Source organism: Emys orbicularis, chromosome 9, assembly GCF_028017835.1.
Source record: "Emys orbicularis isolate rEmyOrb1 chromosome 9, rEmyOrb1.hap1, whole genome shotgun sequence".
NCBI lineage: Eukaryota > Metazoa > Chordata > Testudines > Emydidae > Emys > Emys orbicularis.
In genome coordinates this window covers 2,874,325-2,897,694 of record NC_088691.1, presented here as the reverse complement: position 1 = coordinate 2,897,694, position 23,370 = coordinate 2,874,325, and the positions used below count along the sequence as shown (strand labels likewise).

Genomic DNA, 23,370 nt, shown 5'->3' with positions numbered 1-23,370 from the left:
CAGGGAGAAGGGGCGGTTGGATGGGGCAGGGGTCCCGGGGGGGCCATCAGGAATGAGAGGAGGGGTTGGATGGGGCAGTGGGGGTCCAGGGACAGTCAGGGGGCAGGGGTGTGTGGATGGGATAGGGGTCCCGGGGGGAGGCTCTCAGGAATGAGAGGAGGGGTTGGATGGGGCGGTGGAGGTCCGGGGGCAGTCAGGGGACAGGGAGCGGGGGTGTGTGGATGGGGCAGGGGTCCCAGGGGGCTGTCAGGGAACAGGGGGGTTGGATGGGGCAGGAGTCCCAGGGGGGCCAGATAGGAGGTGGGGGCTGGGCCACGACCCCCTCCCCTAACCAGCCCTCCATACAATTTACAAAACCTGATGCAGCCCTCAGGCCAAAAAGTTTGCCTGCCCCGATCTAGATTATCTTGTGGTGTCACATGGGTCCAGTTCTTACACTGAAATATATTTTTGAATAGTATTGATATAAATCCAATTTTCACCTGTTTACAAATATATGGGGAATGTAACTGTAGATTCAAGGCAAGATATAAATTGGTACACTATAAATGAAGATAGCATTCAAATGGCTGATTGTGGTTTCTCTGTGCTTTAGAAAACTGGATCCGTGGTTCTTGAGCCTGGATTAATCAAAGCTAGGGACTTGTTCAGTTGTGCTGCCTTGAGGAAAGTATTCATGCTTAAATGAGCAGCTGAACTCTGGAATCTGGAAACACCTTACTGCTCTTTGTAGTCCTCCACTCAAGTGAGCATATCCCCCATGATCAATTTTTCTTCAGGTGGACTTGCATTGATAGACTCTAGCCATTGCCATTATTTAAGCTTGCATATATAGTGAAACTTGTTTTTGATTACTATTGGGTTCCCTTTCTTGACAGTTACAATACCTGTTGGACTACTGTTAACCAAATCACCTTTCGGAGAACAGTCATTAATTTGAAGTCCTGTCCTTTTTTCTTGTGTAGCAGTGAACAAAAACACATTTTTAGGGCATAATACTCAGCTGTTCCTTGTCCTGAGCCTTGGGGTATATCAGCACTTAAAACAGTACAGCAGGGCAGCTGTAATGCTCAGTATAGACACTACCTATGTCGACGGGTGGGGTTCTCCTGTTGGTGTAGGTAATCCACCTCCCTGAGAGGTGGTAGCTAGGTTGATGGAAGAATTCTTCTGTTGACCTAGTGTTGTCTGCACTGGGGGTTTAGTCGGTATAGCTACTTCTCACAGGGGTGTGGATTTTTCACAAAATCTAACCTGCCTCTTCAGCATTATTGATAATTCTACCATTTCCATCTAGTAAAGGACCATATTAGGGTTTGTTTTTTTTGTTCCTTATATATTTAAAAAACTTCCCTTCTTATCCTTAACTCTGCTGACTATAGATTTCTCCTTGTGTCCCTTTGCTTCCCTTATTAATGTTCTGCAATTCCTAGCTTCTGATTTATGTTCAATACTATTAACTTCCCCGTTATTTTATTTTTTATAGCGGTCTTCCCTTCCCTTCTAAACCAGCTCATTTTTTTTTAATCAATACAGCATTTGTCATATATTGTGGGATTTTGTAGTTTTGGGCATCTAGTAAAGTGTTCTTAAATAATTTCCAATTATCATTTGCATTTTTCTGATTAAATTCTTTCTCCCAGCTGATTTGGCTCATAATTGTTTTCAGCTTTGTGAAATTGGCTCTTTTCCATGTATGCATGTATATATCACTGGTCTGGACTGTATTCTGTTTGCACATTATAAATATGATCAAGTCATGATCACTTGTATGTAAGCGACGATTAATTTTTAGTTCTGTGATCAGTTCCTTTCTATCTGTGGAAACAAGGTCCAATATAGAATTCCCCCATGTTGGATGCAGTACTTCTTGAGTTACGAAATTGTCATCTATAATAATTAGAAATTCTAAGGCTGTTTTAGTATTAGCAGCATGAGACCTCCAGCATGCGTCACTCAATTTTAAGTCCTGTATAATCACGCTGCTTTTTTTGCCTACACATCATAGGCCTGGTCTACATTGGGGGGCGGGGGGATCGTGAATAACGTAGCTGAAGTTGACATACTTTAGACCTACTCACCATGGTGTCTTCACTATGGTGAGTCGACTGCTGCTGCTCCCCCGTCGACTCTGCCTGCACCTCTCGCGGCAGTGGAGTACACGAGTCGACGGGAGAGCGCTCGGGGGTCAATTTATTGCGTCTAGACTAGATGCAATAAATCGACCCCCGCTGGATCGATCGCTGCCTGCCGTTTCAGCGGGTAGTATAGACATACCCATAGATGCGTAAGGAGCCAGTCATACCGTTTCCTAGTGTGATTTATTTGGTGTCTGCTACAGACAATCAACACCCCATCTTTTACTTTATCTGTTAAGAGATTGATCCATAAGCATTCAAGATGAAGCATTCTTCCGAGTTTTCAGTTACTTGGAAACAGGTAATGCCAGAGGGCCACTCCCTTACCTGTTTTGCCCATTCAGTCCTTCCCAAATAGGTTATAACCATTGGTTTTTAGTAGAGCCCTGCTTGGACACAAAATTTGTATCTGAATCTGATCCGCAAACATGGTTGGCAGATTTGCAGGGCTCTAATTTTTAGCATTCCAGTCATAGGAATCTCCATTTGTACCTTGATCCAAAACTAAGCCAACCTCTGTTTCTCTCCATAATGCCTTGTCAGGCAGTGACTCTTGGGAAGGCTTAGATGTTCAGGTTTAGGAGGGTTCACTACCTTGTTCAATCACGGATTACAAAGTTGAGTCTAGGTTTTTGCCCTGCCAGATATATTTGGAAACAGCTCTGTGAAGGCCCATAAATGCTACTGGAACAGCTAGGGGAATGTATTAGAATGAATAAAGCCATCAAGCAACAAACTCCATTCTAATTAGATTAACTTTTCTTGTCCATTATACAGACGGGACTTCACATCCAGGTTTGTTTTATGATTGTAATTTGGAGAACGGCATTTTGTTGAGTGTCTTGCTTTTGGAGAGTGAATTAATGATTTTGTTTTAGTGGTGAAGATTGATAGAATGTGATCTTTGGCAGCAACATTTTGTGTTGGTTTTTTAAAAATTTATTTAGTGGACTTCTTCTCTTTGACATAGGAAAACCTCAAGGTCAGTTGAACCAGTAGCATGTCCTGAGGTGCAGCAGCAACAGAAGAAGCAGAGAACAACTTTGTTCTTCTAGCAGCGGCAACAGAAGTGACAGCAGGCAAGTTAGAGGTTGTTAAAGGATTTCTTTTATATGGTGCCATTTTTGGTAATGCCATGTTCTAGGTGTTGCTTAGAACACAATGAATTAATAAGTAATGCTTTCACTTTATTCATGTGAATCACTTTTAATGTATGTGTCTGATTTGACAGTTCCCATTTAGGTAAGATTCTAGATTAGCGGTTATAATGACTCCTACTCCTGAACAGAAGGGCGCCCCTTAAAGTTGAAGTTTTTTTTTTTTTTAATTGGTATAGGCCCTTATTTGCATGGAGGTATTGGTATAGAGAGCTTTATTTGTTAACTGAGGCTGAGTGCCTGAGGGGATTTGCAGAAATTCCTACATTTTTTTTTTTTTTTGTAGGACTGATCCATGAGCTTTGTGGTGTATTTAAACAAATGTGCCATTTTATAAACCTTTTATGTGAAATTATTTTCCACTTCATGCACATGAATAATACAACTAATTTAACACCTATAAATGCAAATGAGAGAACAACCTGTTCAAAAAGTGTTTTAGGACTATACAGCTCAGTGTACCATCTTTCATAAAAGTAACCAATATAAAGTCCATATAGTAGCAAATTTTTGTTGCAATTTCTTTCTTTATAATACAAAATAGGAAAGTAAATAAGTTCAGAACTAAAAATAAGAGTAGTTCAATGGTATTACATACTTTGCAGTGTATGAGTTACAATTCTGTGTTAGTTGCAAATGAAAATAGTGTGCTTTACTAAGTAAAATTGCATCAGTGTGCCCTTTAGCAAAATCTGTAAATTTAAATTGAGTTATGATTGAACACTAGAATCAATCTCTCTAATTATTGTAAAGGTATTTTAAGATTAAACCTTTGAGAATGAAGAATGGGGGGTTGATACTGTAAATATTTGGTAAATGATTGTGGTACATTTAAAAAATATGGCTCATAAAAATTGAGGCCTTTTTTCTTTTAATGTGCATATTTTATATCACACTGGTAATTTAGGCTGGTTCTTCCCTTCACTCCTAAGATAGTCACAGCTTCCGTTTTAGTAAACTGTTCATGGGATAGATAGGCAGGGTCAGGCACAGCTAGGTTAAACCATGAGATTAATTTGAAAAATCTAGGGCCTGTAGTTTCCCTGCTCACTTGATTAGTTTTCATAATTCATCCTCATTCCCACAGCAGGAGCAGTAGTCATAGGTGTTGGAACTAGGGGTGCTGGGGGTGCAGCAGCACTCTCTGGCTTGAAGTGGTTTCTATCATGTACAGGGTTTACTGTTTGGTTCAGTGACTCTCAGCACCCCCCTATACAAATTGTTCCAGAACCCCAGCAATAGTAATGTAATATTTGCCTACAGAAAAGCATTTTTTGGTTTCTCTTTCATTCTTTTATCCCTAAGTGTCAGTGGGAACAGTTGGTGGAACAAGGAAGGAGAGAATCAGTTGAGTATGAATGATTTGGACAGAGCTTGCCCTGCTTTGCTAAAATCTTTGGGATCTGGGAATCTACGCTCTATTTCTTGCTGTCAGTCTGTGACTTTCTGCTCCACTTTTTTTTGTATGTTCAACTGCAGGTGCATGAACAGCACAGAAGATAATTTTGCTTTTCAGGGATGATGTGGAGGGACACTTTGTGAGTAACTGTGTTTAAAAACAAAACTTTACTGTGTAGGAACAGAAATGAAATTGAAATTGAATTTATTTTCCTTATTCCATGTTGCATTAAATCTGCTTTCCATTTATGACAATTGATCATGCTTCAAGTCCTCATTAAGCTCAGAAAAAACATGAGTTTGAGGTGCAACTCTTGAAAAACAAACAATTTAAGGTGAAGTTTGGATGGTGTCTTAAAGTTGTAGAACTAAAAAATAGATTATCCGTACTGTTTGATAAACAGCCATTGATGGCAGTAACCTTTCTATGGTGACTGATCCACTGATGAACTTTAGTGTTAACCATGCAACATAATTTTCTCTATAGATATGAATAATATATAACCTGTGAAGCTTGTTCTGTGGATGATCTTTGGCAGGATTAACAAGATACTTTAAAGAGTCCCTTCAAATAATCTTCAGTGGCAGTGCTCCATGGTAGAAGGGTTGAATTAGCCTAAGGATGAGCTTTCTTCACTACTGCTAATAGGTCCATGTCAGTTTATGAATTAAATCTCTCTAATTCTGATTGAGGACTCTGACTTGTACCACACAAAGCTGGTATAGTAAAATTCTATAATACCATTCATTCTGAAAACCAGCTTTTCACCCACCCCCTGAAATGCAGCAGCAGTATGACAGGGCACAGACATTACCCCACAATTCAGCACAGGAAGTGAAGAAAAACTACCATAGTCTTTTCACCTCTAAGGCAAAAGGAACGATCCATAAATTTAGTTCTAGTGCTTTGGTCACTTTTCTAAAACATTTATTCTTGTGAAAATGTATGTCCTCTTTAATGACCTCATGTGTTCAAAGCCTTGGTCTGGTGCCTTATTTGACACAGTAACTCTGTCAGTATGCTACTTCCTAGTGCCACAGTGGAGTACTGAGTCATCAAGCATCTCTTTCCTTTGAACCAGCAATTTCTTAGCAGTAATATTACTGTAGCCTAGAGTAACAACTTAAAACTGTATTGTCGCATTACTCTAGGACTTTGTAGTAGAAGAGTCCCCCAACAGCAATACTATCATTTTGCTTAATTTTACTTTCATATAGTATAAACATGCTGTGTTCCTTAGGGTGACTTCTGAATATTCCCACTTGGGACATGAGTTAATCTCTTTCTTTCTCTCTCACCCCATCCCCCACCGTGGGGTGGGAAAACGCAGTTGAGTTCTGGGAACATTCTAGAAAAGCAGTGCCTGTTGAGACAGCTTGAGTGCCCCTTCATGGCACTAAGCATCTGGAGCTGAAGTATTGTGAGGCCTTGTTAACCCCTATCACCTCCGTTCCGTCCCTTCTCACTGACTAAGTGCAGTCATAGGAACTTGAACTTCACACTCAGAATTTTACTTTTATCAAAAATTCTCTTGTTAGCTTGTTATAATTATTCTAAACTTGTATAGCGATTACTTAACCAGTTTTTAATTTGTTTGGATCCCATTTCATGCGATTTTGAATTCCCATACTGGTTCTGCCTTTTCTTCTAGAATCCAGTCTTAAGATAAAAACAGACTTAAGCAGTATATTTTGTGCCTCTCCATCTTGGAGCTACATGCACAATTTCATGGATAACATTGTTCTGCTTACTGTTCCGTAACTAATAGAAAAAACAGATTTCATTCCTAGTAGTGTTAAATTAGATTAATGCTTGACTTCCTAATTTGGGGATTGATTTCAGCCAATGTAAACAATGGGTGTTATTCCCTTTGCTTTTAGTCAAGAAGGAATCAAGAAAGTATTGGCTTCCAGTCATCTTCCTGTTGGCTCCTTTCAGGTTCTGCTTGCCATTTCAGGAAGGCTGACTGACAGTTTTTCTATGTTCCAGTGCCCTAGCTGGCACCTGGATTCCTTATGAATCAGGAGAAGGAAGCGCTGCTTTTGTTGATCCAGGAGACTTCAGCATCAATCAATTGGGTTGATTTGATTTACATGGTGTTCTTGGGCCCATTCTTCCTGGCCAAGGCCCATGTGGACTTGCCATAGTTGGCAGACTGTAGAATTTAATAGGGGCCAGAAACTAGGTGACTGCACCTCACTTCTCTGCCCAGCATCAGTTCAGAAAGACCAGGAGCTGCATCCTGATCAGCGGAGCCATCAGCGCGGATAGCAAGGAGGAGTTTCCATTGATGGCTTTCATATTGAAATAGAGATAAAGGAGCAGTGCTACCATTATGCTTCTCCTTTTCAGTGAGGGCGCTCTTATACTCTGGAGTTTAGCCTACCGGAACAAGGCTGCTGCAGCTTCATGACCTCTTCCTAGCAGAGAGCTTTTTTGACATCCTTCCTGTTCTTCCCCCAGCAGAGGAACAACCTAAAGCAACCTCCCTTTCCACCACTTCTGTAGCATCCTTCTGTCTCTTCCGGGCCTGCCTTTGGTTCCTCTGCAGTCAAGATGGTGCTTTTCAACACAGGAGGGTACCCACTGGTGGCTTATCTGGTTTCTCACATCTCTGAGGTTCAAAACATTACTCCAGTAATGGTCAGGTCTCTGGTTCAAGGTGGTGAGCTATCTGTTTATGCAGTGGAGTCTCTAGAACTTGTCCTCCCCGTCTTTCCTCCAAAATAGTGAATTTGGGATACTCCATCTTTTAGATGACTCAACTTAGCCGGGAAGTTAGGGGCAGTCAGACTCATACTTTGTCTAGAGTAATCACTCAGTGGATGATGACTGTTCACAAAAAATCATTTATGCTAAGCTTCCACAATTGGTCTGCAGGAATCTATCAAAGTTAAACTGCTGATTGCCAGAGGACATGGCCAAGCACACGTTCTGGTTTGTTCTGTCCTGACTCACCAAGTTCTGTGCTCAACTATGGAGAGGGACATGTTTTCAAAATTCAAGCTCCTGCCTCTGCTCTTCAAAGATTTGAGGCTATTTAGATGTGTCCCAGACTCTGCTCTCAGGATGTTTTAAAGAGGTGGTGTAGCCATGTTGATCCCAGGATATTAGACAGTGGGTGAGAGATCTTTTATTGGACCAGCTTTTATCGGTGAGAGAGAGAGAGAAGCTTTCGCACTTACACAGAGCTCTTCTTTACAGGTCTAGGAAATGTACTCAAATGTCACAGCTAATACACGGTGGAACAGATTGTTTATCATAAGTAGTTAACACACATTGTCAGAGACATTCAATTCATAGTGAAGTAGCCAGATAACACTCACTACCTAGTAGCCCATGTATGCAAGAACAAATCTACTTCCTCCTCCTCCTTCCTAGAGAAACAAGCATAACTTCTGATGAAGTGGGTTCTAGCCCGCGAAAGCTTATGCCCAAATAAATTGGTTAGTCTCTAAGGTGCCACAAGGACTCCTCGTTGTTCGCTCTAGCAGTCTCTGGTCAGTCCAGACTCTAAGTTTCTGGGCTCAATGAAGGTTGTACAACCTGCACGACTTTGTTCACTGGCAAGAGGGAGTGTCAGTTTATATGACATGGAAAAATAAATGGCTAAGAGAACATAGTTCTAGTCCAGTATTTTCTAATTTGAATTTCTGAAAACAGTTAAGTGTAGTAAAATTTGAGTTTGATTAAATTGCTTCATCAAAAGTAGAGTGAGTTAAGTGTCACATCAGCCTGGACACTTTGGAATTACTATGTATTGAGATTGGATTAAAGTATTCTCTAACTATCAGGGGAATCTAGTTTTATTTAACTACATATAGTTTATAAAACTACTTGTTTTAATTAAAAGACCACAAATAAATGTATTGATGAAAAAGAACAGCTATGAATCAGCATAATTTATAAATATTGGCTTCATTTAACTATAGTAATTTTCAAAGCAGGGCTAACTATGAAAAATAATCTTGGCATAGGAACATTTGGGTTAGTTATTTAATGCTAGCATTTGATGCACACAGATGGTAAATGGTTACTATTAAAGTCTTTTAAGTAAAGAAAGTAAATAGATTTTTGCTTTCAGTAACATGGTTAGGTCAGGTATGCTCTGATTCTTAAAATGAGATATATAGCAGATAAGAATTACAGATATTGACACCCACCATTAAGAGTCTGTCTAGATTTGCATACAGTAAGACTATTCTGTTTCAGACAGCATAAACAGGTGCAATAATAGGTAATATCTTTGTGGCATTTCTTGCAAATTGTTATGGATCAAGATGTATGAGGATAAAATAAATGTGGGGCAACTGTAGGTCAGGCTGATTAGACCTGGGAGGTGGGAGCCAGCATATCTGAGTTGCTTTTCCCAATTCTGCTACTGACTTACCAGGTAACCTTGAGTTTAACCTCTGTTGTAGTATCTTTGTAAAATAGTGGTGCTACTTATGCAGTTTTACAAAGTACTTGATCTATGAAAGTGAATGTTATCTAAGTGTGAGTATTACCACTATTTTATTTTGAGAAAATAAAGTTTTTGGTAATATCTAAATTGCAGAAAGCTGGAGACCTCAAAATATTTAGCAAGCAAGCTTCAAAGACTTACTGAATGTCTGAAGAAATAAAAATGGGTTTATAAATGAATATATTCACACTGCAATGTGTACTTGCTGAATTTGGAATCAAATTTTTTTTAAAATATAGTTTAAAAAATAGAAATGTGGTGGTGGTGGTGATAAATGTGTCCTCATTCAGCAGTCTTGTTCAGTTCTTAAATTCACAGCGTTTTTTAATGCTAGATCACGAGTGAACTAGATAGATGGTGTTGAACCTAAAGTTGTGCAAAGAAGACATCTGACATTAAAAATGCATGAAACTGCATTCTGTTCTAATGGCTCTGGTTCACTCATTGAGCTTGACATCTGAATTAAGGTTCCTCATTCTCCTTAATATCTGCCCATGTCTAATTAGACTTATTTGTGTAATACTACTTGAAACTTTACTTCAGCTGTGGCTAACAGTAATCAGTAGATTAAGGGAGTTTGACGAGTTGGACATTAAAACTCAAAAGCTTGTTTCTCTCACAACAGACGTTGGTCCAATAAAAGATATTACCTCATACGCCTTGGCTCTCTAATATCTCTCTCATTATGCCCTGCATAACATAAGCTGTTCAATTTGATGACTGGAATAATCAGGTCTTCTGGCTGTTCCTAATATTAGTAACTACCTAAAGATGTATTCTCTTAAAATAACTTACAGCAGCTGGCTCATCGATATTGGTTTGTCTGACACTCTGCGGAATAAGATAACCCAACTCTCAGTTCCCTTGAATTAGCAGAGATAATGTGTTTTTTTTTTTTTTTCTTTTAGCTTTTTACCATTTCTGTGGTTTTGCTGCGGTGTATTTTTTCCAAAAGGGACTATTCAGTTAATCTTGCCTTTGTCAGTGGGATCCATTTTAGTGTGGTCTTCGCCTAATATACCTCTAATTATTTCATCAGATGAAACTACATTCATAAGCGTATAGCTGTTGACTTGCAATAGCTCTTTGACTGGTCTAAGCCTATAGTGGGTGAAAAGCAAAGACTCTCTGCAGAACATTTAAGGTGTATGTGTATGTAAGTACCTCATATTCTATAGCATATTTCCCATTAAACTTTTTAAAAATATTTTGTTTCAAATTTATTAGCAGCAGGGCCAACAAAAAATCTGTGGAAAATATTGAGTTTAAGATTTTCATACATCTTGCCACATAAACTTGCTCTACTTTACAAATCAAAAATGTGTAATGTTGCTGATCAAAGACTTCATTAATAAGTCATAAGGACCATACTTAAATTTATAAATACACACACATGCTCTCAGGGAGATTACATCAAATGAAGACAGACAACTAAATATTGACAAATGTTATAAGTACTTGCATATAAATATAAAAAGTTTAAATACTAAGATGGGTGAACCTGAGTGCCTAGTATTAAATGAGAATATTGATCTAATAGGCACCACAGAAACTTGGTGGAATTATGATAATCAGTGGGACATGATAATACCAGGGTACAAAAGGGATAGCTCAGTGGTTTGAGCATTGGCCTGCTAAACCCAGGGTTGTGAGTTCAATCCTTGAGGGGGCCATTTAGGGATTTGGGGCAAAAATCTGTCTGGGGATTGGTCTTGCTTTGAGCAGGGGGTTGGACTAGATGACCTTCCTGAGGTCCCTTCCAACCCTGATATTCTATGATAGAGAAGGTTACACTGATTGGGAAGTGCCACTATATGTGACAGAGCATAGAGTCAAATACAGTAAAAATCTTAACTGAATAAAGCAGTACCATAGAGACTCTATGGATGGAAATTTCATGCTTGAATAATAAGAGTATAGGAGTATGACTATAGTACTGACCACCTGACCAGGATGGCGGTAGTGATTGTGAAAGGCTCAGGGAGAATAGAGAGGATACAAAACCAGAAAACCAATAACAGGGTATTTCAATTATCTCCATTTTGACTGGGTACATGTCACATCAGGATGGGATGCAGAAATAAATTTTCTAGGCACCATTAATGACCGCTTCTTAGAAAAGCTAGTCCTGGAACCAACAATGTGAGAGGCACTTCTTAATTTGGGGCGGGGGGGGGGGGGCGGGGAATGCCAAAGAACCCCCCAAGTAGCATTTACATTAAAAAGGGGAACTATACACTGAGGAAGCTAGTTCAACAAAAATTAAAATGAACAGTCGCAGGAGTGAAATGCCTGCAAGCTGCATGGAAACTTTTTAAAAACATCATTAGAGGCTCAAACAATATGTATCTCATCTCTTCTCTCTCTCTCCCCCCCCCCCCCGACCAAAAATATGCCACCATGGCTAAACTGAGCAAAAGAAGCTATTAGAGTCAAAAAGGCATCCTTTTAAAAATTGGAAGACAAATCCTTGTGAGGAAAATAGAAAGGAGCATAAACTCTGGCAAGTCAGGTATAATTAGGAAGGCCAAAAAGAATTGAAGAGCAACTAGTTTTTGTGTCTTTTGCTAACAGCAAATTTCAAGTACAGCAGAAGCAGAAAGTCTGCCAAAGAATCAGTGGGACCACTGGAAGATCAAGGTGCTAAAGGAGCACTCAGAGAAGATAAGGCTGTTACGGAGAAGCTAAATGTATTTTTTGCATCTGCCTTCACTGCAGAGGATGGGAGGGAGATTCCTGAGCCACTATTTTTAGGTGAGAAATTTGAGGAACTCTCTGAGATTGAGATGTCAGAGGAGTCTTTATAACAAATTGATACGTTATACTGTAGTAAGTCCCCAGGACCAGATGGTATTTACTCAAGAGTTCTGAAGGAACTTGTATGAAATTGCAGAACTACTAACTGTGGTATGAAATCTATTCCTTAAATCAGCCTCTGCACTAGATAATTGGCGGATAGCCCCTGTAATGCAGAGTTTAAAAAAAAGAGGGGGGGCAAGCACAGCTGCAGAGATGATCCTGGCAATTACATGACCATTAGTCTAACTTCAGTACTAGGTAAATTAGTTAAAACTATAGTAAAAAAACCAGAATGATCAGACACAGAGATGAACATGATATGTTGGGGAAGAGTTGATAAGGCTTTTGTAAAGGGAAAGCATGCTTCACCAATATCAGAATTCTTTGAGGGGGTCAACAAACGTGAGCCAAGGTGATCCAGTGGATATTAGTGTACTTGAACTTTCAGAAAGCTTTTGACAGGCTTTTATCCCAAAAAGCTCTTTAGCAGTCACAGGATAAGGGGGCAGGTCCTTCCATGGATCAGTAACTGGTTAAAAGACAGGAAACAAAGGGTAGGAATAAATGGTCTGTTCTCAGAATGGAGAGAGGTATAGTGAGGCCCCCAAGGATGTGTATGGGGACTAGTGCTGTACAAGGTATTCTTAAATGATCTGGAAAAAGGGGTAAACAGTGAAGTGGCAAAGTTTGCAGATATACAGAATTACTCAAGATAGTTAAGTCCAAGGCTGACTGCGAAGAGCTACAAAAGGATCTCTCAAAACTGGGTGACTGGACACCAAAATGGCAGATGAAATTCAATGTGGATAAATGCAAAGTAATGCACATTGGAAAACATAATCCCAACTATACATATAAAATGATGGGGTCTAAATTAGCTGTTACCACTCAAGAATGAGATCTTGGAGTCATTGTGGATAGTTTTTTAAAACCATCCACTCAATGGGCAGTGGCAGTCAATAAAGCTAAGAATGTTAAGAACCATTAGGAAAGGGACTGGTAATAAGACAAACTATCATGCCCCTATATAAATCATAGTATACTCCCACCTTGAAAGTGGGTGCATTTCTGGTCACCCCATCTCAAAAAAAGAATATATTGGAAATGGAAAAAGTACAGAGAATGGCAACAATTACTAAGGGTATGGAACAGCTTTCATGTGAGGAGTGTTTAAAAAGATTGGGACCGTTCAGCTTAGAAGAGAGATGATTAAGGGGGATATGATAGATCTCTATAAAATCATGAATGATGGGGAGAAAGTGAATGGGGAAGTGTTATGTACCCCTTTACATAACACAAGAACCGGGGTCGCTCAATGAAATTAATAGGCAGCAGATTTAAAACAAACTAAAGGAAGTACTTCTTCACACAACACACAGTCAACCTGTTGAACTTGTAGCCAGGGGATGCTGTGAAGGCCAAACATATCTAATTCTTTTTTAAACTGTTATAAGTTCATGGAGAGTAGGTCGATCAATGGCTATTAGCCAAGATGGTCAGGGACGCAACACCATTCTTGGAGTCCCAAAATCTCCAATTGCCAAAAGCTGGGACTGGATGGATCATGGGGTGATTGACCTGTTCTGTTCATTCCCTCCAAAGTATCTGGCTCTGGCCACTGTCAGAAGACAGGCTCTGGGGCTAGATGGACCATTGGTCTGACTCAGAATGGCTGTTTTCATGTTCTTACACCCCCACACCCAATTGAAAACTTCATCATACAGTAAAGACTCTCTGCCTTTTATTACTGCATGGTCCAAGAAGTAGGAGTCCAGGGTTTGTCCCTGCCAGGCAACATATGCAGTAGCTTATAGCAGTAGATATTTCAGTACTATTTTCCCCTATTCTTATAGAAGGGTAGGTGCCAGATTACAAATTTGAAAATAGCCAAGGATGAAAAGGAGAGGTAAAATCCTATAGAAAAACACCTGTCAGGGATGGTTTAGCTCAGTGGTTGTGAAACTTTCTTTCTGCCAAGGACCCCTTTGGCACCTGATTAAATTTCTCAAACCCCTTTCATTTAATATTCATAAATTTCATGTTTTTCTTCTATTAGTTAGGTTACTTTACTATTTTAAAAAAAATAGTTAAAATAAGACTCACAAAGGAACCAAAAGAAAAATGTAGTGCAAAATCTTGTCCTGCCAACAGTAAAAGTTACAGATTACCATTCTGGTGTGCCCTACTGCAGAACTCCAAACCCCCGCATAACCCTGTGAAAACATCCACTCAGTGTGGAGCAGTAGTCAAAAAAGCTAACAGTGTTCGGAATCGTTAGGAAAGGGGTAGATAATCGAGTAAATATCATAATGCCACTGTATAGGGTGCAGCCACGCCTTGAATTCTGTGTGCAGTTCTGATCAGCCCATCCCCCCATCCCCCAAATATATAAGAAATGGAAAAGGTACAGAGAAGGGCAACAAAATTGATTACAGGTATGAAACGGCTTCTGTATGAGGAGAGATTAAAAGGGCTGGGAGTGTTCATCTTAGAAAATAGGTGACTAAGGGGGGATGTGATAGAGGTCTTATAAAACCATGAATAGGGAAGTGTTATTTATCCCTTCACATGACACAACAACCAGGGGTCTCAAAGAAATTAATAGACAGCAGGTATTAAATACACATGAGGAAGTGCTTCTTCACACAATACACAGCCACCCTGTGGAACTCATTGCCAGGGGATGTTTTCAAGGCCAAAAATATAATGGGATTCAAAAAAGAACTAGATAAGTTCATCAAGGATAGGTCCATCAATGGATATTAGCCAAGATGGTCAGGGATGCAACCCTGTTCTCTGGGTGTACCTAGCCTCAGACTCCCAGAAGCTGGGACTGGATGACAAGGGATGAATAATTGTCCTGTTCTGTTTGTTCCCTCTGAAACATCTGGCACTGTCCACTGTTGGAAGACAGGATACCGGGCTAGACGGAACATTGATCTGACCCAGTATGGCCGTTCTTATGTTCATGGTGGACCCCTGGGGGTCTGGGTACCTCACTTTGGAAACCACTAGTTTAGGTATACTTAATCTTGCTCCAGCAGAGGGCGGAAGCCTAGATAACCTCTAAGGTCTCTTCCAGCTCCACATTTGTATGATTTTATGACAACTCAAAGTTTTGTGGCCCAAACAAGGATGACAAAAAAAATTGGGAGGCAAAGAAGCTAGGAAAAGGTAAGTTTGTCAGGGATTAATACAGGGTTATGCGGAAATATAAATGTGACTCTAAACCCTTAGAAACAAGGCCCATATATGTCTCCCAATGTGTTTCTAGAGGGCCTAGTGCAGCAGTCCCCACTTTTGATTTGGGCCTCTTGGCAATATTGCTCATAAGGCAAAGCATTACTTAATAAAACCCTTCTTCCGCCCATCCCTTACATCTGCATAAAGTGAATCCTTCTGTGTTTTTTGTTTGCCTTGGTTTAGAAGGTTAGTAGAATAATGGTCCCAAAAATACTGTCAAGAAAATCTCTCAGTTTAAATGCGGATGTTTCATGATTGCTAGTTTTCTGCACTGCCAGTTGAAAACATTAGTATATTCGGAAAGCAGTCTCTGTAGTAAAATTGAGTTTAAATTTCATTTAGTACATAACAAGAGAGCCACCCCTGGACGTTACAGTGCTAATAAGCGATAGTCACCTAAACACTACCCTGTACCGGAAACCTACTGACCGCTATACTTACCTACATGCCTCCAGCTTTCATCCAGACATTACACGATCCATTGTCTACAGCCAAGCTCTAAGATACAACCGCATTTGCTCCAATCCCTCAGACAGAGACAAACACCTACAAGATCACTATCAAGCATTCTTAAAACTACAGTACCCCCCTACTGAAGTGAAGAAACAGATTGCCAGAGCCAGAAGAATACCCAGAAGTCACCTACTCCAGGACAGGCCCAACAAAGGAAGTAACAGAACGCCACTAGCCGTCACCTTCAGCCCCCAACTAAAATCTCTCCAGCGCATCATCAAGGATCTACAACCTATCCTGAAGGACAATCCCTCACAGATCTTGGGAGACAGGCCAGTCCTTGCTTACAGACAGCCCCCCAACCTGAAGCAAATACTCACCAACAACTACACACCACACAACAAAAACACTAACCCAGGAACCTATCCTTGCAACAAAGCCCATTGCCAACTCTGTCCACATATCTATTCAAGGGACACCATCATAGGACCTAATCACATCAGCCACCATCAGAGACTCGTTCACCTGCACATCTACCAATGTGATATATGCCATCATGTGCCAGCAATGCCCCTCTGCCATGTACATTGGCCAAACTGGACAGTCTCTACGCAAAAGAATAAATGGACACAAATCAGATGTCAAGAATTATAACATTCAAAAACCAGTCGGCGAACACGTCAACCTCCCTGGTCACTCAGTAACAGACCTAAAAGTCGCAATTCTTCAACAAAAAAACTTCAAAAACAGACTCCAATGAGAAACTGCAGAATTTGAATTAATTTGCAAACTGGACACCATTAAATTAGGCTTGAATAAAGACTGGGAGTGGATGGGTTATTACACAAAGTAAATATTATTTCCCCATGCTAATTTCCCCCTCCTGTTACTCACACCTTCTTGTCAACTGTTTGAAATGGGCCATCCTGATTATCACTACAAATTTTTTTTCCCCCTCCTGCTGATAATAGCCCACCTTAATTGATTAGTCTCGTTAGAGTTGGTATGGCAACACCCATTTTTTCATGTCTTGTGTGTATATATATCTTCCTACTGTATTTTCCACTCCATGCATCCGATGAAGTGGGTTTTAGCCCATGAAAGCTTATGCCAAATAAATTTGTTAGTCTCTAAGGTGCCACAAGTACTCCTCGTTCTTTTTGCAAGCAGAGGTATTTTAAAAAAGTAGATAAAATCAGGATCAGAGTATTTCCCACTGGCCCTGGTTATATGTCTGAAGCTTATTGATTTATTTGAGTGAAATAGCACAAATTTCACTTAAATTTCAGCACAAAGTCTGAAACAAAAGTTCCATTGTACTTTTTGTATGGAGTCTGTCTACAGCTCAGTACTTAGTTGCTGTGTGAATAAGCAGGCAGTTTTTATTTTAAACTTCTATTTTGCATAAATCTTCCTTTAAAATTTGTCCAGAGGAGCAGAATTACTTGGTTTGTCTGATGTTTCTTGTTGCCAGACTGTGGCTGTTGGAGAGTTCAAGTTATGCAGTCTGATTCTCAGACATGGATTGACTTGAAAGCCAAGATCCTTTAGGGTACAGACGCCTACGTACTTAGACAATGAAATAATCCAATTTTTAGCTCGGCAGCCCAGGAGCGTGTTGTGTTAGACCAAATGCAAATACTGCATAGCAGCTGGATTTGTCAAGAGCAATTCCAAGCTTTTAGTATTCCATGGCAGCACAAAGTGTATATTGTTTTTTATTTATTAAACCGCTTTTGAGGCTTATTTTGTTATATGTAAGATGTCTTATTTTGTTAAAGATAAGACTGCTACATCTACCATGAAATAAAGATTTTTGGATTATGGAATGTTCATGATACTGTACTGGATGATTTCAAGGCATACAATGAGAGGAGGGGCAGGCAACAAGGGTTACAAAGGTCTGTTATTCACATTGCTATCTTTTGTTTTCAGTGCTAACTCTTGTCCTTGGTATTAATAATTCAACTTTGAACTACTTAATGAATTGGATGCTTAAATTTGCTTTTAAAAAAAGTCTTGCTTTAAAAGCTAGCTTTTAGTGTAATGGTTTATGCATAACTTTATTTAAAATTATATGTACCATCTTAAAAAAAAGGTTTTGTATAACATAGTTCAGTTCAATGGACTATTCTAGTAGAGTAAAACAAAATTTTAGGTGTTTATTTCCTGAAATATCACTTGTGATCAATAGAATATCTGTTCAGATTTCCTCAACATATAATGCTTAATTGACTGTACATATGTTAAATGCTGAACCGGAATGCACGTTAGTGTGGACTGTGAAGTCTGCTGATGATGTGAATGCCAGACACTTCCTTAAATTATAGACCTTGGCTTATCGCAGCACAGATGGAAGCACTCTTCAGTGTTTTGAATCTTGAGTAGAGAAATCCTGAGAAAATGGTTTCTAAAAATTGTATATTTTAATTTCACACACTCCTCTTACTGAAGGAGAAAGTGGTAGTGAAAAACCTCCAAAGATTATAGCTGCTGGTAAAATGGTTCTGAAAATGTTTTTCTCATGTCTCTATAGTAGTCATTGATAAGTGACCTGACACAGTAAGTATCATAATACAATGTAGGATTTACATTTGACTTCAGAACATAATACCCTCTGTAAGAGAGAAGGGTCTAAATCTTTATATACTACTATCATGCTGGCCGAGTGCTCAGCCATTAACTTACATCTCTTGTCATGTTGTCAATTATTTGTACAGGGTTTTGGAAATATAAAGTGCTGCATTAATAGTTACCACTTACCCGTGTTTGTGATGCTTGCCTGTGATATGTTAACCTGGCTCTCCTGGTTCTGATATAAGAACGAGAGGTTAAAAACAATCTTTTTTGTAAAAGTACTTTGGCTTTACTCAATTTCTAATTTTTAAATCACTATTACTAATTAAATGACCATTGTAATTAAAGAAGAAAGAGACTGAGTTCATCTGCTTTTTTAAAGACAGGCTATAGCAGCTTGAAAAATCTACTAGCTCTGGGCAAGTGGGAATCTTGAATCTTCAAGCTCTGCAGAATCAAAGCTTTCATTTTAAAAAAAATCTAGCCCTTAAATATGAAAAGTGTACACCAATTCACTTCAATATTCTTCAACCTGCAGAGAGCTCCATTGTTCAGGTATTACAGTAGTGTTAGGAGATTTCAGCTGGAGTTCATGATCCCACTCTCATGGGCACTGTGCAAACAAAATGAAAAGGCTGTTTCTGCCTTCAAGGAGTTTACAAACCAAGTATAAGAGAGAACAGGTGGAGGTGGGGGAGGAGGTCATTATAACTATAATAAGCAGTGATAACAGCACACCAACTGCCAGTCCGTTATTAAGTGTCTTGTAAGCAGGCACCACAGCCTAGGTGAGTTAAGGTGAGATGTGAAGAAGAAGAATGTAGTGCATTTATGGATTTTTAAAGGGAGCTCCTCCCATATATAAGGGGTTGTATGGGCAAAAGCATGGCTATGCTTGTTGGGCAGTTTGACTACTGGAAAATAAAGGCTGACATACCTGGTGTGGCAGAAGAGGGCATAGATGACTCCGTACCATGTAAGAAATGGGGCAGAGCTAAGCCCTAAGGGCCTAAATACAGAATACAAATAGTTCATTCTTCATGTGGTGGAAGAGGAGGCGCCCATGGAGGGATACACAGAATGAGGGTTATCATGCATGAGATGACAATCCAGGAAGATGTTTGCCCCAGTGTTTAAATGAATTTAAGTGCAGAGGGGCAATGTGGCATTTGTCTAGACCAGAAAGGAGTTTTCAGTAGTCAACTGAAATAGATCAAATTTAGCTGTGTAGAAGTCAAAGAAAGATGGCTTTTGGAGATGGAATGTTCATGATACTGTACTGGATGATTTCAAGGCATACAATGAGAGGAGGGGCAGGGTTGCCAACTTTCTAATTTCTGAAAACCAGAACCCTCCAGCCACCTCTTCCAAAACTCCGCCCCTGCTTTGCCTCCCCCACCCCCCAAGGCACTGTCCCTGCTCGCTCCTTCCTGGTAACTGCTCTCCCCTTTCCTCATCGCTCAAGAGAGGATGTGACTAAAAAAGTTATTTCTGATGCCAACATGGCTTATGTGAAAGATACAGTTCTTTTTCAGTGACACATGAAGAATTTGGCATTCACCAAAACTCAAGAATTACCCTAGAGTTGAGAATTAGATACAGGGTTGACATAAGTTACCTCTGATTTATCTCATGGTAGCTAAGATGCTGATCTTTGAGACTAACTGCTAACATGTAAGGATGATGGAGGAAATATTCACAGTTCATTTTGAATAGTTTATGGTGACAGAAGGACTTTGGTGTATTGTTGGCCTCGATTTGAATGGAAGTAGCAATCTCTTGAGTGCTAGTTGAAATTTTCCTTACAGCCCTAAGGGTATGCCTGCATAGCAGTCCTGTTGTGTAGACCTATCCAAATTAGCTGTATCTAGCTCGCTGGGTACCACAACATGGGCTTCAACTCTGGATGTACAAGCCTGCCTGGAACCCTGGATAGTTACATAAGGTAGACATCGACAGTGAATGTGATTGGCAGTGTATAGGGTACATGTAGCTATGTGTTACAGTAAAAAGCAAGCTGTGTCCACACCATGGGGTATAACTACACATGAGTGAAAGGCTCCAGCAGTGAGTAGCTGCTCTAGCGAGCCTTTCCCTGTGATGGGGAAGGACTCTGGCAGCAGGACACTACACTGCTAAAAATAGCTGTGTGGACAGGGGAGGCATTGCTTGTTCTTGTAGAGAGATGTGTAGGGTACATAACCACAGGGTTCAGGCATGTCTTTACTTGCCTAAACAGTGCCTCACCAGCTGCACTGCTCTTTGTACCCGTGCTAGGGGGACATGCTTTGTATGTACTCTGCGTGCTGCCGTAAGGCTTGCAGTGTAGACGTTTCTGTAGGCAGGTAGGTTGTGCTGAAGCCCTGGATTACAGCTAGCTGGGATATGTGCACACAAGCTACAGTCACATGACATGAGGTGCAGACCTACCCTAAGAGTCGGAGGGGGAGAAATTAATGCTCTTGTAGTAGTAATCATAGAATTGTCGCCTCAAGAATTCAGAATAAAGCCTGAACTAAGCCCTCCCTCCCCCGCCACTTGGGATTCTCTCACCTCTGCAGCATTTCAGTGTTACCACAAGTTATTTCGCTTTAATAAATTGAGCTAACTGGTATCTAAACCTTTCCAAAAATGGAGTTTTTTTGCCTCTTGCCAGTAGGGAATCTCACCACAATTAGCCTTGCACATTAGTAAACATTGATTATTGCTTTAAAGACACAGATTTTGGCCCTATTTATTAAGTATATTTATTACATCACTTACATTTTGAGGCATCATTTATTCAATCTAGAGAGTATAAACCATGTTTAATGTTTCACTTACAACATTTTCAACAGAATGCAAAGTGTTTCACAAGCATACATTGAAATATCAGTTTCTCTGTGAAGTATATAAGCATCCGGATTAAAATTCACAACTTGGGTGTTGGTAAAAGTCAACCATTTATTTAGTTACCTAATTTTCAGGGGTTCTGAGTGTCCAAAATTGCCACTGAAGTCGCAGGGAGGTGACTTCAGGTGTTGACAACCTCTGAACATTTTTGGTGTTTTATACAGTTGCCTGGTGTTGGGCACTCAAGATTAAAACAAATTTGGCCTATAAACATTTAACAGAGAAAAACGGAGAGTAAGTTGCTGAAGGCCACAGTGACTCAGTGATAGAGGCAGTTGCAGACCAAGTGAGTTGACTTCTAGTCTCCTGCTGTAATCAGTACTATTATTCCTCTGTGGTAAATTGTATAAGGGCTTACTTAAGAAGGTGGTTGCGGGAAAAGTGGCAAAGCTAGGTATCTCCAATTCTGTGAGGCTTTTTAGCCAGCTGAATTAGTTACCTAATGGCATCACATGCATGATTAAATGTAAATTCAGCTAGTTGTTGCAAAAGAGCTAGATACGTTTGGGAGGAGAGTGAAGAAGGGCCTTCATTCTGCTGTTTACTCATAGCTTGTAGGTTTGAATACTAAACATTTTATTTTCTCTACCCTTAAACTACACAATATCCTGGACCATGTGAATTGGTCTAAAAAATCCAGTCAACTTTTAATTACCTGCCAGTTTACTGTCAATTTCCCCCCCCCTAATTTCTGGTCTTCTGCTGTACAGTTGTGCATACAGTATTTCAAGTTAGTATGAGGATGTGGTATGTGCTGATTGGGTCATACTTTTTATTGCAATGGGAATAAAGTAATTGGGAAAATTTGTGGGTTTTTAACAAGTGTATTCAATCTAGGGTATTTTTTTTTAAAAGGTGCAGAAACCGAATGTTTTATTTGGCTAAAATCCATACTCTTGACAAGTATCAGAGGGGTAGCCGTGTTAGTCTGGATCTGTAAAAAGCAACAGAGAGTCCTGTGGCACCTTATAGACTAACAGATGTATTGGAGCATAAGCTTTCATGGGTGAATACCCACTTTGCGTCTGACGAAGTGGGTTTTCACCCACGAAAGCTCATGCTCCAATACATCTGTTAGTCTATAAGGTGCCACAGGATACTCTGACACTTTGTTTGGAAATAGACCTCTGCTAACAACCAAATTAAAAATCAGTATTCCTTTTGATATTAAATCTTTTGAAAATTATCCAAACTTTGAGAAAATCTCAGTCTTCTACAGTTTATTTGCTTATCTTGCAAAAAGCAAATAATTACACAGTTCTCATTTATTCGTTAATTTTACATACTACTAATTGATTCTGCAAACACATGTGAGTAGTCCTGGTGAGTTCAGTGATACTCCTCACATAGTTACTCACATGTATAAGAATCTGTAAGGTCATGGGGTAAGATTAAATTTAGCTCTTCCATTATAAACTTGCATTTCCAAAATTTAGTTAGTTTTTTTTGTTTTTAAATATGCAGTGCAAGATACTAGCTGAAGAGTGATATTTCTTGGTTTGGATAAAAATGTTTGTCCTTTATTGATAAAGTTACCAATTTGTATTCTAAAAAAGGTATTTAAAATCTACAAGGGGTCGGGTCTTCATTTGTATTCTTGCATTGAAACTGTTAGCTGTATCCCACCCACGATATTGTACATAATGTGCACGAGAAAGGCATTAATTGTATTCTAAATAAAAATAAAGTTAGCACTTGATCTGATGTTAAACTTGCCCAGTAACTTTTTTAGAAACACATTAATATTAAAGTATTGTGTTCTTGAGATCAGTATAATTTTAAATATCAAACATACACTTTTTATACATACAAAAAAAAAAGTATAGAATTTTATCGCACAGATCAAGGAAGCTCTAATAATTGAGAAAGTTATGTAAATATTTTAATGGTACAAAAATAATTGTGGCTCTGATTACCAAAACCCTGACTTCAAAGTTATAGCTGACTCACAGCTTAAACTGAAAACATTTTTGAAGTTCCACAACAGTAATAAACTTTGGCTCTTTTTAATAAAAACATGGCTCTTCCCCCCCCCCCCCCCCAATTTTAACTAACGCCCTTTCTGCATCTCAAAGATTCTTTTAGGAGAGAATTCTTAAATGGATATTTAAAAACAATTTCATATAACATGACTTTGTACAAATTGCAAATGGGGCATAATGTGGTTTCAATTTTTGTTTTGTTTTTTAAATATTAAGATGAGGGAATATATTCTTAATGACTTCCAAAAACATTTTTGCTACTTCA

General features: G+C 39.4%; 1 protein-coding gene across 1 annotated transcript in view; it reads left to right on the top strand.

Annotated features, from left to right (window-relative positions):
* Window positions 1-4,598: 4,598 nt before the first annotated feature.
* Window positions 4,599-23,370, top strand: part of KLHL13 (kelch like family member 13) — a 122,249-nt gene continuing 103,477 nt past the window's right edge. The window contains exons 1-2 of the mRNA XM_065410792.1: window positions 4,599-4,642; window positions 4,775-4,833. Of these exons, the coding sequence (XP_065266864.1) occupies window positions 4,814-4,833 (20 nt within the window). The 5' untranslated portion in view covers window positions 4,599-4,642; window positions 4,775-4,813. The remainder of the gene's footprint in view (window positions 4,643-4,774; window positions 4,834-23,370) is intronic.